Genomic DNA, 13,962 nt, shown 5'->3' on the forward strand with positions numbered 1-13,962 from the left:
TATAAAGACAATACTGAATCAAAATAATTAGCTATTTGATATGTAGATTGCATTGCATCCTTGACAGTGCCTCTTACTAATGAACTGCTTTGCTATAAATATTTCTCTCTGGCAGTGCGGAAACAGGCCACTCGCTCCCACATTTATTTTCCTCTATTTCCAGAAAGATATTGGAGTCCTTCAACATACTGATGTGCAGTGACCGAGATTAAGTTGAGAAATCATGACATTCGGTTACTTCTCACGTGTGTGTGTATGTATGTAAGTATGTATAAACACACGCACAACAACACCAAATGCCGCTGTTTCTAATCCAATGTAGGACAAAGGCCTCAGGTCTGAGGTTTGGCTAATTTTCATCACCACGCTGGGCAATGGGGATTGGCGATGGTGGAAGACTTTATTTTAATCGTTCACTGCAAACAAAACTAGTATGGGTGGCCCTGACTAGTACAGCTTTGCTGATCATTTCACCAAGTTAAGGTACCCCTCTTTACACACACACACGCACACACACACACACACATATATATATATATATATATATATATATATATATATATATATATATATATATATATATATATATATAAATTTGTGTATACTCAAAAAAATTCACTCCTAAGGGAATGCTTAAATCAAATTCTTTCAAACGTTATTTTGGTTTAGTCTCTCTCTCTCTCTCTCTCTCTCTCTCTCTCTCTCTCTCTCTCTCTCTCTCTCTCTCTCTCTCTCTCTCTTTGCATTCTTTGTCAGAGATGTTGACTATAGATGTGACACCAACTAAACAAAGCAAGATTAATCAGTTTCTTCGCCTCAGATTTGTTCCACATTTTGAACGGAAAGCGAACAGTCATACTTTTAAAAATCTTATGAAATATTTGAAACTGAAAACCCTAAAAATTCTTTTGATGATATTGAGGAAACACACGACAGGCGATTGTTAGTTTCTGGAATCAAGCGACCCCACCCCATCCCACCCGGAATCTCCCCCATCTCCCTCCTCCCGCCCCCTCCCCCAGGTGATCCACCACGGGTGGTAATTTCCTCAGAATCCTCCTACTGCGGCTTGGGTGGAAATTAGTCTAGTGTGATACCGGAATATGATTATCGCTAGCGCCTCCCTTCCTCCACCCTTTATCTCCTCCGCCTGGAGTTGACTAGGAACGATGAGATGGGACTGGCCAAGAATGGATAATGATTCGCAAAGGATCGCAAGAATCAAATTGAAATTTTCGTGATGAATAAAAAGGGGAACTCGAATCTGATAGTTGTTAATGGATATAACGATCTGAAAAAGAAATAAATCAAGACTAAATGAGGCGATTAAGACAAAAGAGAAGATATATAAGTAGTTAACCCAAGAATATAAAAAAAGGACTCAATCGAGGTGATTAAGACCAAAGAGAAGAAGATATACAAAAGAGAAGAAGCTATATAAGTAGTTAAAAAGAATAATATAATCAAAATAATGTTAGATTTTGCAGAAAATCAAAAGAAGAAAGCGACGAATAATGATAATAATAATAATAATAATAATAATAATAATAATAATAATAATAATAATGACATCTCATTTTATACAAATCTTTAACTTGATCGCAACTCAAAAGGTAATTTATTACAACAAAAACAACAACAACAATAATAATAATGACATCCCATGTTTCACTAATCTATAGATCGCAACTCGAATGGTAAATTATAACCAACAACAACAACAACAAAACAGCAACAACAGCAATAATAATAATAATAATAATAATAATAATAATAATAATAATAATAATAATAATAATAATAATTATAGAAAATTCAACTACATGGTTAACAAGAATTACAACATAAATAACAATCATATGAACACTGTCGAAATACGCCATTGCAGATAAGGTAATTCCTCTTTCACCGCCATTATCTCTACGCTCATGTTTGTCACGGGTCGTCCCGGTTCTGGGAATTCTATTTACCCTGCCAGCACTCTGACTTACCCCAAAATATGACATTGCGTAGAGGGAATACACTAAATGATTTCTTTGGGACACATTTCGCTCTTATATACTTTATTGCAAATTAGGATTGACGTAAGCTGGAGAATATTTTGTACTTTCTTTTTCTTATTGGCGTAATTGGAGTATTATGGGATTTTAATGAAATTTTGTAATTTGACACTTTATAAATTTAATTTAATTTCAATCTCAAGTCGTGAATTTACCTTTTACATTTATTTAGAAACATGCGGTGCAATTTTTTTTTTTTATAATTACCATTAGATTTAAAACCTTAAATATAAGATTTATTTCCCATATAAAATTTATTGTCTTTATATTAGATAGTAATATATTTAATAAATTTCAAGGGTTTACTTTTCCTGTTAAAAAAGACTGAATATAAGTAACTGATCTTAATTCAGTCATTCCACCCCATCAAGGCTATCATTTATTGATGTTCAAGAATTATAGACACAAAGGGAAGTACATTAACCGTAAACTACGGATGCTATAATGTATATGTATATATATATATATATATATATATATATATATATATATATATATATACATGTATATATATATATAAAATATATATATGTATACATATATATATATATATATATATATATATATATATATGTGTGTATATGTGTGTGTGTGCGCGCGCGTGTGTGAGTGCGCGCGTATGTGTGCGTGTATATATATATATATATATATATATATATATATATATATATATATATATATATATATATATATATATAATATATACATATATGTGTGTGTGTGTGTGTGTGTCAAATTCATATGTATTTAACTGTAACTGAAATAGACTTAACCTCTCTCGGATAACGAGAGATCTGGGGCATTTTTACTGTTGGTGTTGTTGTCCGGCATGATACGGATTTTAAAGTTAAAAGTGCATTGCAGGTCAGCAGCCGATTTACATACATACAGTACATGTGTATAAGTTCTCATCCTGCATGTACCGAAAGTATTTTTTCTTATTCACTTAAAAATGGGTTTTTATTTCTCTAATGCAGCTACATAAAAAAAAGAGATTTTTTTCTGAAATAAACGAAAGATTTAGAGAGGTTTTTTCCTCCTGTCTGACAATCGACTTGGATTAAGGAGCATTTGTAAAAATGGGGAGAGATTTCGTCCATTAACATCTAAAAAAAAAAATACGAAGCATTCCTCTCTTCTTGTGAATAAAAAAAAAAAATCGAGGTTATTACCAATCTCAAACAGTAACTGGCTAAAGCTAAATTGATCTCATGAATATTCATAAGGTATATAATTTCCGTTTATAGACGCAGTTATTTTCAACCATACTGGATATTTCTGGTTTTGACTTCTTTCCTCAAGCCAGTTGCAATTGCGTGCTGAAGCTGGAGACATCCGGAAGTAGGGTTTACCTCACTGCATCCATCACCAGGTAATTGGTTTACGGCACGTACCTATGAGCGGGATCCAGTCGGTGTTTCAATTAAAACGCTCCCCTATATGGGCGAGTTCCATTGTTTTGCCCATATCCTCGTCTTTAAAATATTAAAAAAATTTTAAATTTTCATTGAATTTATAAATTTCAAAATGTTTATGTACAACACACGCACGAGCGTATATATACACATGCGCACATGTCTATTTAACGTACATAGTACACAAAAAATTTAGCAAAGCAACTGATTATAGCAATTGTATCAGAAACGTATGATTACGGTATTTAGATGTTCATGCTTTAACTAATCAAGCAATTGATTGTTCAACTTGAACAGCCATTAACAGTTTATTTGCTAAATGATCGTCACGTAAATGTAGCTCAATCTTTTCTCCAGGTAGCAAACGCCGCAGTTTGTTTTTCATTATTGATGTCCATATCTATAATATGCTTTTTATGGGCCTCCGTCAGACACGCCTGCGATATATATTACAATTTGTTTATTCAGTCGGACGGAAATAATAGGCAAGGAAAACCTATAGGCATTTACTATGCGGATATGTATACATGTGTTAAGTCATTATAAGGAGGTTACACTTACGCACATATCTGAATTAAGTAAACTGAAATATACAAGCTCACATTTATACGTATACACATGAAAAAAAAAAATATATATGTATATATGCATTTTTATATAAATATGTATGAATATAAATATTTAGATACACATAATATATATATATATATATATATATATATATATATATATATATATATATATATATATTATACATATATATATATTTATATATGTATACATATATATATATATATATATATATATATATATATATATATATATATATATATATATATTTATACATACATTATATATATATATATATATATATATATATATATATATATATATATATACTCAAAACCGTAAATCTATCTATCTATATATCTGTCTACACACACAGACACACACACGCATACATATATATATATATATATATATATATATATATATATATATATATATATATATATATATATATGTGTGTGTGTGTGTGTGTGTGTGTGTGTGTGCTCGTGTGTTTTGTAAAAACTCACGCACACATATAATTTGGAATTAAACATTAAAAAATAACAATAAAAATTACACACATATACAACCCAATAATAATACTGTAACTTCTCTCCCCACAACTCGCCCCAGATTATCTATAAACGCAAACAAGACGAAATATGTAATCCGAATCTATGCCTCACTTTAACAAGGATTTTCCTTCGCAAGCATGCAAGCTTAGGCTAAATGAAAAAAAGGGATGAGATTAAAGATAGTGATGAAAATATGAAAAAAAGGTAAATCATAATTAAAGATAATTAAAAAAAAGAATCTCACCCAGTTATATTCCTGTTAATGTCTGGTGGACTTGGAAAATTCACCTCCGCAGTTGATGAAGGATTAACCTATTCCGAAAAGAGACGAAGTAACTTACCCGTTCTGAAGTTGACGACAATATCTATGAGAAATATGGTATCTGAGAGGCAGTTGAAGGCTATCCAGCGAGTGGAGAGGTCATCGTTGAAGAAAGAAATGGCTACAGGCAGGATGATAAGGTTGGCCACCAACAGGAACAGCATACAGAGGTCCCAGTAAAATCTGCAACGAAGCAAGAACAGTGTTAATGGAGAGGGACAAGTCACCTATTTATATATATCACTGGTAATGAATACTAACATTAATTTATTAAAATTATCTGACTGATTGTGATAATTACCGAGGCATCACACTTACGTCAGTTGTTATGAAAATATATAATATGCTCATTCTAAAGAGACTATGGAGAAAGAATGATGAAAAGCTGAGAGATGAACAAGCAGGATTTAGAAAAGGTATTAGTTGCACTGATCCAATTTTCATTTATAGACATGTGGTACAGCAATGTGTAGAATATAGAAATCCACTTTTGATGGCATTTGTGAACTATGAAAAAGCCTTTAATAGTGTGCACCGACCAATTTTGATATTAGAGGCCCTTTGCGTCAATGGGCGTAAGAGGAGATGATGAACTGTTAAATAGTAATAGAGATTATAATCTATCCTTGGCTATTAAAAATTACGTTTTACATCAAAATTAAAATGGCTATAAGTAAAAATCAACCTTTTGGTATAAGAATTGAGGAGAAAATAGAATTACAATAAAGAAAAATTAACTTACGTACATTCAAACATATAATTAATATCAACATAATCTTATTCTAATTGTTAAACTGGCAACTAAAACAATGGAAAGAATGAACAGGTTATAGTGGGGACTTATAATTGAAAATTATTATAAACGAATAATATTAATCATATTTTTTATAGTAATTCACATATAGTTATATAAAAATATTAAAATTTTATTTATTTGAAAAATAAACATGGTTAAAATAGAAAAAAATGATACCCTTTGTTTCAAACTAGTAGATGATAATTACACAAGCAGAAAAAATAACTCAATCTTATTTCAATAATTACAAAAAGTTTAAAACGAGAAAAAAATTCCATTTTCAAAATTAATAAGCAAAATGAGTTACGAGATAGCAAAACACTACCCGATTATTAATATGAATAGAAAGTTGGATTAAAGAGTAGAGCATTTAAAACTTAATATTTAAAGTGGCAAAAAAATCATATTCGTTTTTTCCAAGCGCTATATAATGAATGTTTCTTGTTTGGCTTTACTTTAATTTCGAAATTGAACATATGTAATGAACAAGCTAATTCAAAAATCTATTTTTATAGTATTCGTTTCGATAAATACATAGAATCTCCTGAATCCTTTGATAAAAAAAAAGATTTTAATAGTATCACAATAATGTAACATTACATATGCTCTCACACACACACACACACACACACACACACACACACACACACACACACACACACACACACACACACACACATATATATATATATATATATATATATATATATATATATATATATATATATATATATATATATCTTCAGCCGTTGCTCGACCATTGCCAGACAAAAGCCTCATATGTCCGTCCATTCCCGTTGGTTTATAGTCTTTCCATACCAGTCTGTATTCGAAAATTTTCTTTATTCGTTAATCCATCTTCCCTTTCTTCCCTTACTCTGTTTGTAATATCTAGGGACACATGTAAATACACATATACAGGCATATATATATACATATATATATATATATATATATATATATATATATATATATATATATATATATATATATATGTATGTATATATATATATATATATATATATATATATATATATATATATATATATATATATATATATATATATATATATATAAAGAATAAATATCCCAATGAAATTTTTACCGTTCAATATTAAACACTCTTGCTCATATGGTTATACTCCACGAAACGATGATCTCCTTTAAAATCTCATTTCGTACAAGTTTTCAAGAAGCGATATAATAAATATACATGAAAAAAAAGAACAGTAACAAATAAAAGAAAAAAGTACAAAAGAGAACGACATTAGGGCAGTCCAAAGAATGGGCTTTCTGTCTTCTCTCTCAATCATTTGGAAAATTTGTCCTCGAGCGGTGTGAGGGAGGGAGGGAGGGGAATCCGAAATAGAGGGGGATAGCTTATGAGGGGAAGGGAGCGAGTGTAAGAGGGGAGAAGGAGGATATGAAAGGAAAAGAGGGGAGAGGAAGGATTGTTCGAAGAAGAAGCATAATGTTATAGGAAAGGGTTAGGAAGATAAAAAGGAATAAGGGATGAAATATGGCGGGGAAGGAGAGATAAGAGGAAGAAGATGTATCTGGAGAGGGGATGATGCTCTGGGAAGGAAGATGAGGGGGAAGTAGAAGATAATATAAATGGGATGACTGGTAGGATAGTAATAATTAGTAGGTTGGCCAAGGCACCAGACACCCGTTGAGATACCACGCTAGGGAGTTATGGGGTCTTTTGACTGGCCAGACAGTACTACATTGGATCCTTCTCTTTGGTAAAGGTTCATTTTCCCTTTGCCTACACACACACTGAATAGTCTGGCCTATTCTTTACATTTTCTCCTCTGTCATACACCTGACAACACAGATTACCCAAAAACCCAAAACAATTCTTCTTCACTCAAGGGGTTACTGCACTGTAATTGTTCAGTGGTCACTTTACTTTTGGTAAGGGTAGAAGAGACTCTTTAGCTATGGTAAGCAGCTCTTCTAGGAGAAGGACACTCCAAAATCAAACCATTATTCTCTATTCTTGGATAGTGCCATAGCCCCTGTACCATGGCCTTCCACTGCCTTGGGTTAGAGTTCTCTTGGTCGAGGGTACACTCGAGCACACTATATTTATTTTTTAATGTTGTTATTCTTCTTAGAATATTATATTTTTCTTTTATCCTTTCGTCACTGGGCTATTTTCCCTGTTGGAGCCCCCTGGGCTTATAGCAACCTGCTTTTCCAACTCGGGTTATAGCTTAGCAAGTAATAATAATAATAATAATAATAATAATAATAATAATAATAATAATAATAAGAGAAAGGGGCTGAGGATATAAGAGGAACTGTGATGAGGAGGACATATGGCGAAAAGGGAGTGATCGGTACAGATTAAATGTGGGGAAGGGGAGGAGAATATGAGATTGTGGGATGTGAGGATGAGAGGATATTAAGGGAAGTGGGGAAGATACGAGAGGAAGGAAGACGGCGTCCTTAGGTTATTCAAAATCGGTTGTCCAATTTCTTTGTTAAATTTAGTTTCCATTGTTTTGGAATTCGCACACCAAATCAACAGAGAGAGAGAGAGAGAGAGAGAGAGAGAGAGAGAGAGAGAGAGAGAGAGAGAGAGAGAGAGAGAGAGAGAGAGAGAGAGAGAAAATTAGAAGTAAATTTCATTCAATTGTTTGTAAGGACAAAAATCTGACATGTTTATCAAGACACTAACTCATATTTCGTTGTAAGTCATCCGAGAAAGGTTTAAAATCAGCTAATGAATGGTAAAGGGAAGGGACAGTGACAATACCCTTGCAGGACAATGCCCTAGACACTGATCATATTTGCTGTACATATGATCAGCGCCAAAGGCCCCTCTCTACCCTAGCTAGGACCTGGGAAGGCCAGGCAATGGCTGCTCATGACTCAGTAGATACACATATAGGCTCCCCCAAACACTCCATATTTAGCTCACAAGGAAGGCGAGTTTCCAGACACCACAAGAAACTAAAGAGTTTGAGCGAGACTCGAACCCCAGTCCGGCCGATCGCCAAGCAGAGACGTGAAAAGAGCACGTAATTGCATGCGTGCACAGGCACGCTCAAACATGGAAAAATTTGACAGCTAGAGCTTTCTCTCTTTATAATCACAGCATTATGTCTAAAAGTCAAAGGTGAGGAAGTTTTAAAGGTGCAAAGTCATCAGCTGGAAGTTATTTCAGAAGAAAATGAAGGAACACTGTCTTTATTCTCATATTTTCTTTTAATTTGTCTCAGATACAATATCTGGAAAATTTCGAAAGTCCTCTGCCAAAAGGAAAGAGAAAGTCTATCATAAATTCTTCCAATTTATTTGAATATCTCCAAATGAAAACAGATTAATAGCAGAAAACGTCGGTTGGATTTTTTTCTTTCTTAAAGAAACTCCAATAAAAATGAACCTCAAGACATTGCAAGGATTAAAGAATTATTTTCTAATTATCTCGTTATCAAACATATCTAAAGCTGGTTATATTTCACAATAATTCTAATATGAATGCACTGTAGGTTTTTTTCACTTTACTAAATCCAGGGAAGAATTTTGCAGAAATTCGTTTTATGGCCAGTTCGCTGCTGCACTAAATCAACGAGCTCTCTCTCTCTCTCTCTCTCTCTCTCTCTCTCTCTCTCTCTCTCTCTCTCTCTCTCTCTCTCTCTCTCTCGAGTTTCCTCACCTGACTAAATCTGTCATGAAGGCATCGAAGACGTTTTCTTTGGCAACGTCAGTTAATCATACCAGCACCACATTTATTATTATTATTATTATTATTATTATTATTATTATTATTATTATTATTATTATTATTATTATTATCATAATAATAATAATAATAATAATAATAATAATAATAATAATAATAATAATAATAATAATAATAATAATAATAATAATAATGATAATAATAATAATAATAATAATAATAATAATAATAATAATAATAGTGATTTGAATAGATACAAATTTCTCTGAACCAATCAGAAATTGCAAATGACACTTCATTAAATACTGTCATCACTTTACCTTATGAGTGACGAAAGGATAAAACCAATTCCCTTAGGGAAAAAACTTGAACGAGAGAGATAAGAAATGAATGATTGATTGAGAGAGAGAAAGAATAAAGTATATTTCCAAAAAAAGATAAATGGAACAGAAAAAACAGTGATTAGGCAAACAAAATGATAAATGAATGAAAAAAGAAAGGGAAAGACATTAATGGAAGTGATTAAGAATGAGAAACCGATTGATGAAACGAATTATTAAAAGTATGAAATAATGGTGTTACAGACTAGATACATGAAATAAAAAAGATATTGAATAACTGAATAAATGAAAGAAGGAATAAAGGATGGAGAAAAAGAAAGGTTACACGAAGAGAGGGTGAATGGGACAAAAACAAATGATTGAAAAAAAATACATTTTCAATATAAAATAGGACATATTCCCAAAAATTAAGAATGGATTAATATGAGTGAAAGAAATTATGTATGAACAAAAGAGTATTAAATTAAAAAATGGATAAAAGATTTGGTTAAATATTAGAAAGGAACAAAGAATGGTCACAAATGGTTGTGAAAAATAAACTAAAGATGATGCATATTAAGAATTACTAGATGTATGAAAGAATGGAATGCTTAATGAATTGAATTAATGTAAAGAAAGGAAAATGAACGACTGAACAAAATGAAGGTTTATCGAAAAAGAGGAAGAATTGGCCATACAATGAATGAACGAAAAGTGGAAAGAAATCGTAAGAGAGGTTGTATAATAGAAAATGAATAACTTGCTGAAAAAAGGGATGAAGGAATGAGCAAAATTAGAACAAAGAATTACTATTAAGACATAATTCCTATGCGAAAAATAAAAAATAAAGTATAATAATAAACAAAGAACCTTCACAACATACCACCATAAAATAAAACTTATTTTTAAATCTATTTTCTTCATCTCTCCAGTAGGAAAGATTCCCCATTTCAAACTTTTATCAATCATTCCTTAAATAACAATTCATCAATATCTAATTTTTAAGAGGAAATTAATCCTTAATGTCTGCCTAGATTTATCATTCCAATTTGAGTGCAATGTCTCTGCAGGCAATCCTTCTTCACCTATTAATTAACCCAATTTCTAACTTTCTAATAGAAAATCTCTAATTTAGACCTTTTAAGTAAAGAATCATTCCACAATTTTTAAATGTCTGAATGAACATCCCTGGCTTTAATATAACTGTTATCAAATATTTTAGAAAAGTTGTAAAAGGACCTAGTGGTTGCTGACGATGTATTTCTTTCCTAACATGTTAAAGTTCTTGGGTAGATTCATAAGACACTGAGCAGTATAAACAGAAAAGCCTTCTTGATTTAATAAAGATAAATGGTATATAAAGTCAAGGTCTCTCACTGTAAGTGCGTCTCATACATCGAGATATAAACGTATAAATATGAACCTTTCTTATTCAGAGTCAAAGATGGTATAATAAAACTAGTGTACGCGACCCGTAGACTAAATATTTATATAGATATGCATACGCACATGTTCAACCCTTCCCACCCCCTATCCCGTTTTTAACTACTACACGGCAGTTTCAGCAATTTGTGGGAGACTGTGGTTTCCGAGTGTACCTCTCGGGTAACCGGTCACCAGGGTATGACCCTTTAACCAGATATGAGTACTACCTTACTCCCTACCCGAGGGACAGAGAGGGACCGAGTAGACCCTTTAACCAGGGTATGACTACTACCTCTCTCCCTACCCAAGGGACAGGGAGAGGCCGAGTAGACCCCTTAACCAGGGTACGACTATTACCTCTCTCTCCCTGCCCGAGGGACAGGGAGAGACCGAGTAGACCCCTTAACCAGGGTACGACTACTACCTCTCTCTCCCTACCCGAGGGACAGGGAGAGACCGAGTAGACCTACCTCTCTCCCTATCCGAGGGACAGGGAGAGACCGAGTAGACCCTTTAACCAGGATTACGACTACTACCTCTCTCTCTCCCTACCCGAGGGACAGGGAGAGACCGAGTAGTCATATTTTTGACATTGCCGCTCAGCGTGACAGGAAAGATATATTTAATATATAAGGGAGGTTGTAAGCATGGCTTTTTGCTACGGTATTCAAAGTGGTGTTAGAAAAAAATTAGTTGCTATGCAGGACATTGAAATAGGACAATAATGAACCAAGATGATATTTCCAAGTATTAGCTCTTAATTATTGTCTTCGCTCATGAGTAACAAAGGATGATGGCAAAAACGTTGTATTAGAGAGGCTGCTTATCACTTGGTAAGTTGGGCAAGACTTTATGGTATTACTTGGAATGTCTTATGTAGTTGCCGAATTATGGTAAAGACTAATTCCTAAACATTTGTGTACATTCCTATTGTTTTCTCATCACCGTTACGCCATCCTTCCTCAATTGTGTACGAGCTACTTGTTTACCAAATCGTTTCAAAGGAGGTTGAGCGTTATGCAAGATTTTAAGGTTATTGATAAAACCAGTTGCGTCACTATCTCCTTGAAACGATTCGTAGAGTTACTTAGTGTTCAATGAAATTCTCTCTTCGGGTTTCGTACTCGTTTGTGATAGGCTGCTGGAGAACGAAGAGGTTGATAGTTGCCAAAAGCTTCAATATTATTATTATTATTATTATTATTATTATTATTATTATTATTATTATTATTATTACCTGCTAAGCTACAACCCTAGTTGGAAAAGCAGGATGCTGGAAAATAGTCCAGTGAGGAAAGGAAACAAGGAAAAATAGAACATTTTAAGAAGAGTAACAACATTAAAACAAATATATCTCCTATTTAAGCTATAAAAACTTTAACAAAACAACAGGAAGAGAAATAAAATAGAATAGTGAGTCCGAGTGTACCCTCAAGCAATGATTTAAAGGAAAAAGATAAGAAGAATTGTTAATTAGGTTTGAAAAATAGATACATACATGCAGAAGCACACACATAAACATATGTAAATCATATTATAAATATATATATATATATATATATATATATATATATATATATATATATATATATATATATATATATATATATATATATATATGTATAGTTCTACCTGTTGGGACATCAGAAAAATTGCCTGTCCCTCCCTGGTCATAGCTTGATGAAGAAGGGGCTTGACTGCTAATCACATAATAGGACATTGTCCTATCCCTTGTCTTTGCCATTCATGGGGAAACTTTAAACCTTCAAAAGCAAGATGAGGGGTAGACCTAGATAATGGGATATATATACATATATATATATATATATATATATATATATATATATATATATATATATATATATATATATATATATATATATATATATATGTATAGTTCTACCTGTTGGGCCATCAGAAAAATTGCCTGTCCCTCCATGGTCATAGCTTGATGAAGAAGGGGCTTGACTGTTAATCACATAATAGGACATTGTCCTATCCCTTGTCTTTGCCATTCATGGGAAAACTTTAAACCTTCAAAAGCAAGATGAGGGGTAGACCTAGATAATGGGATATATATACATATATATATATATATATATATATATATATATATATATATATATATATATATATATATATATATATATGTATATATATGCATATATATATATATATATATATATATATATATATATATATATATATATAAATATATATATATACATATATATATATATATATATATATATATATATATATACATATATATATATACATATATATATACATATATATATATATATATATATATATATATATATATATATATATATATATAGTATGAAAAAGTTATAGGAAAGGAAGGTACGTGATATCTAGGGAGAGAGAGAGAGAGAGAGGGAGAGAGAGAGAGAGAGAGAGAGAGAGAGAGAGAGAGAGAGAGAGAGAGAGAGAGAGAGAGAGAGAGATACGATTTGTACTGACGAATTTGCAACTGATTGACACGTAATGAAGCCAGTGAAATTAAAAAATTAATCAATATTGCATTATATTAAAAGAATAATGTTTGATTATATAATGAGTGACATTTAAAATAAACAAATGGGGTTTATTGGAAGACCTGTTTTAAAAAGTGAAGACTTTTGAATTAAACGCTAAGAAGGAGAACATAGCAAACATTTCTATTGTCAATCGTGAAATGTTACTATAAATAGTAGACTGTAGAATAAACTCTCTCTCTCTCTCTCTCTCTCTCTCTCTCTCTCTCTCTCTCTCTCTCTCTCTCTCTCTCTCTCTCTCT

General features: G+C 32.1%; 1 protein-coding gene across 7 annotated transcripts in view; it reads right to left on the reverse strand.

Moving 5' to 3' along the window:
- Ih (hyperpolarization activated cyclic nucleotide gated potassium channel Ih) overlaps positions 1-5,104 on the reverse strand; it is a 157,281-nt gene extending 152,177 nt beyond the window's left edge. For all 7 annotated transcript variants that reach the window (XR_011041209.1, XM_068359003.1, XM_068359005.1 and 4 more), the window contains exon 1: positions 4,944-5,104. Coding sequence is in view for 6 of the 7 variants with exons in the window: in XM_068359003.1 (XP_068215104.1) it covers positions 4,944-5,088 (145 nt within the window). In the remaining variant the exon portion in view is untranslated. The remainder of the gene's footprint in view (positions 1-4,943) is intronic.
- Between the last annotated feature and the right edge of the window lie 8,858 nt (positions 5,105-13,962).

The sequence above is a fragment of the Palaemon carinicauda genome, chromosome 35 (assembly GCF_036898095.1).
Source record: "Palaemon carinicauda isolate YSFRI2023 chromosome 35, ASM3689809v2, whole genome shotgun sequence".
Taxonomy (NCBI): domain Eukaryota; kingdom Metazoa; phylum Arthropoda; class Malacostraca; order Decapoda; family Palaemonidae; genus Palaemon; species Palaemon carinicauda.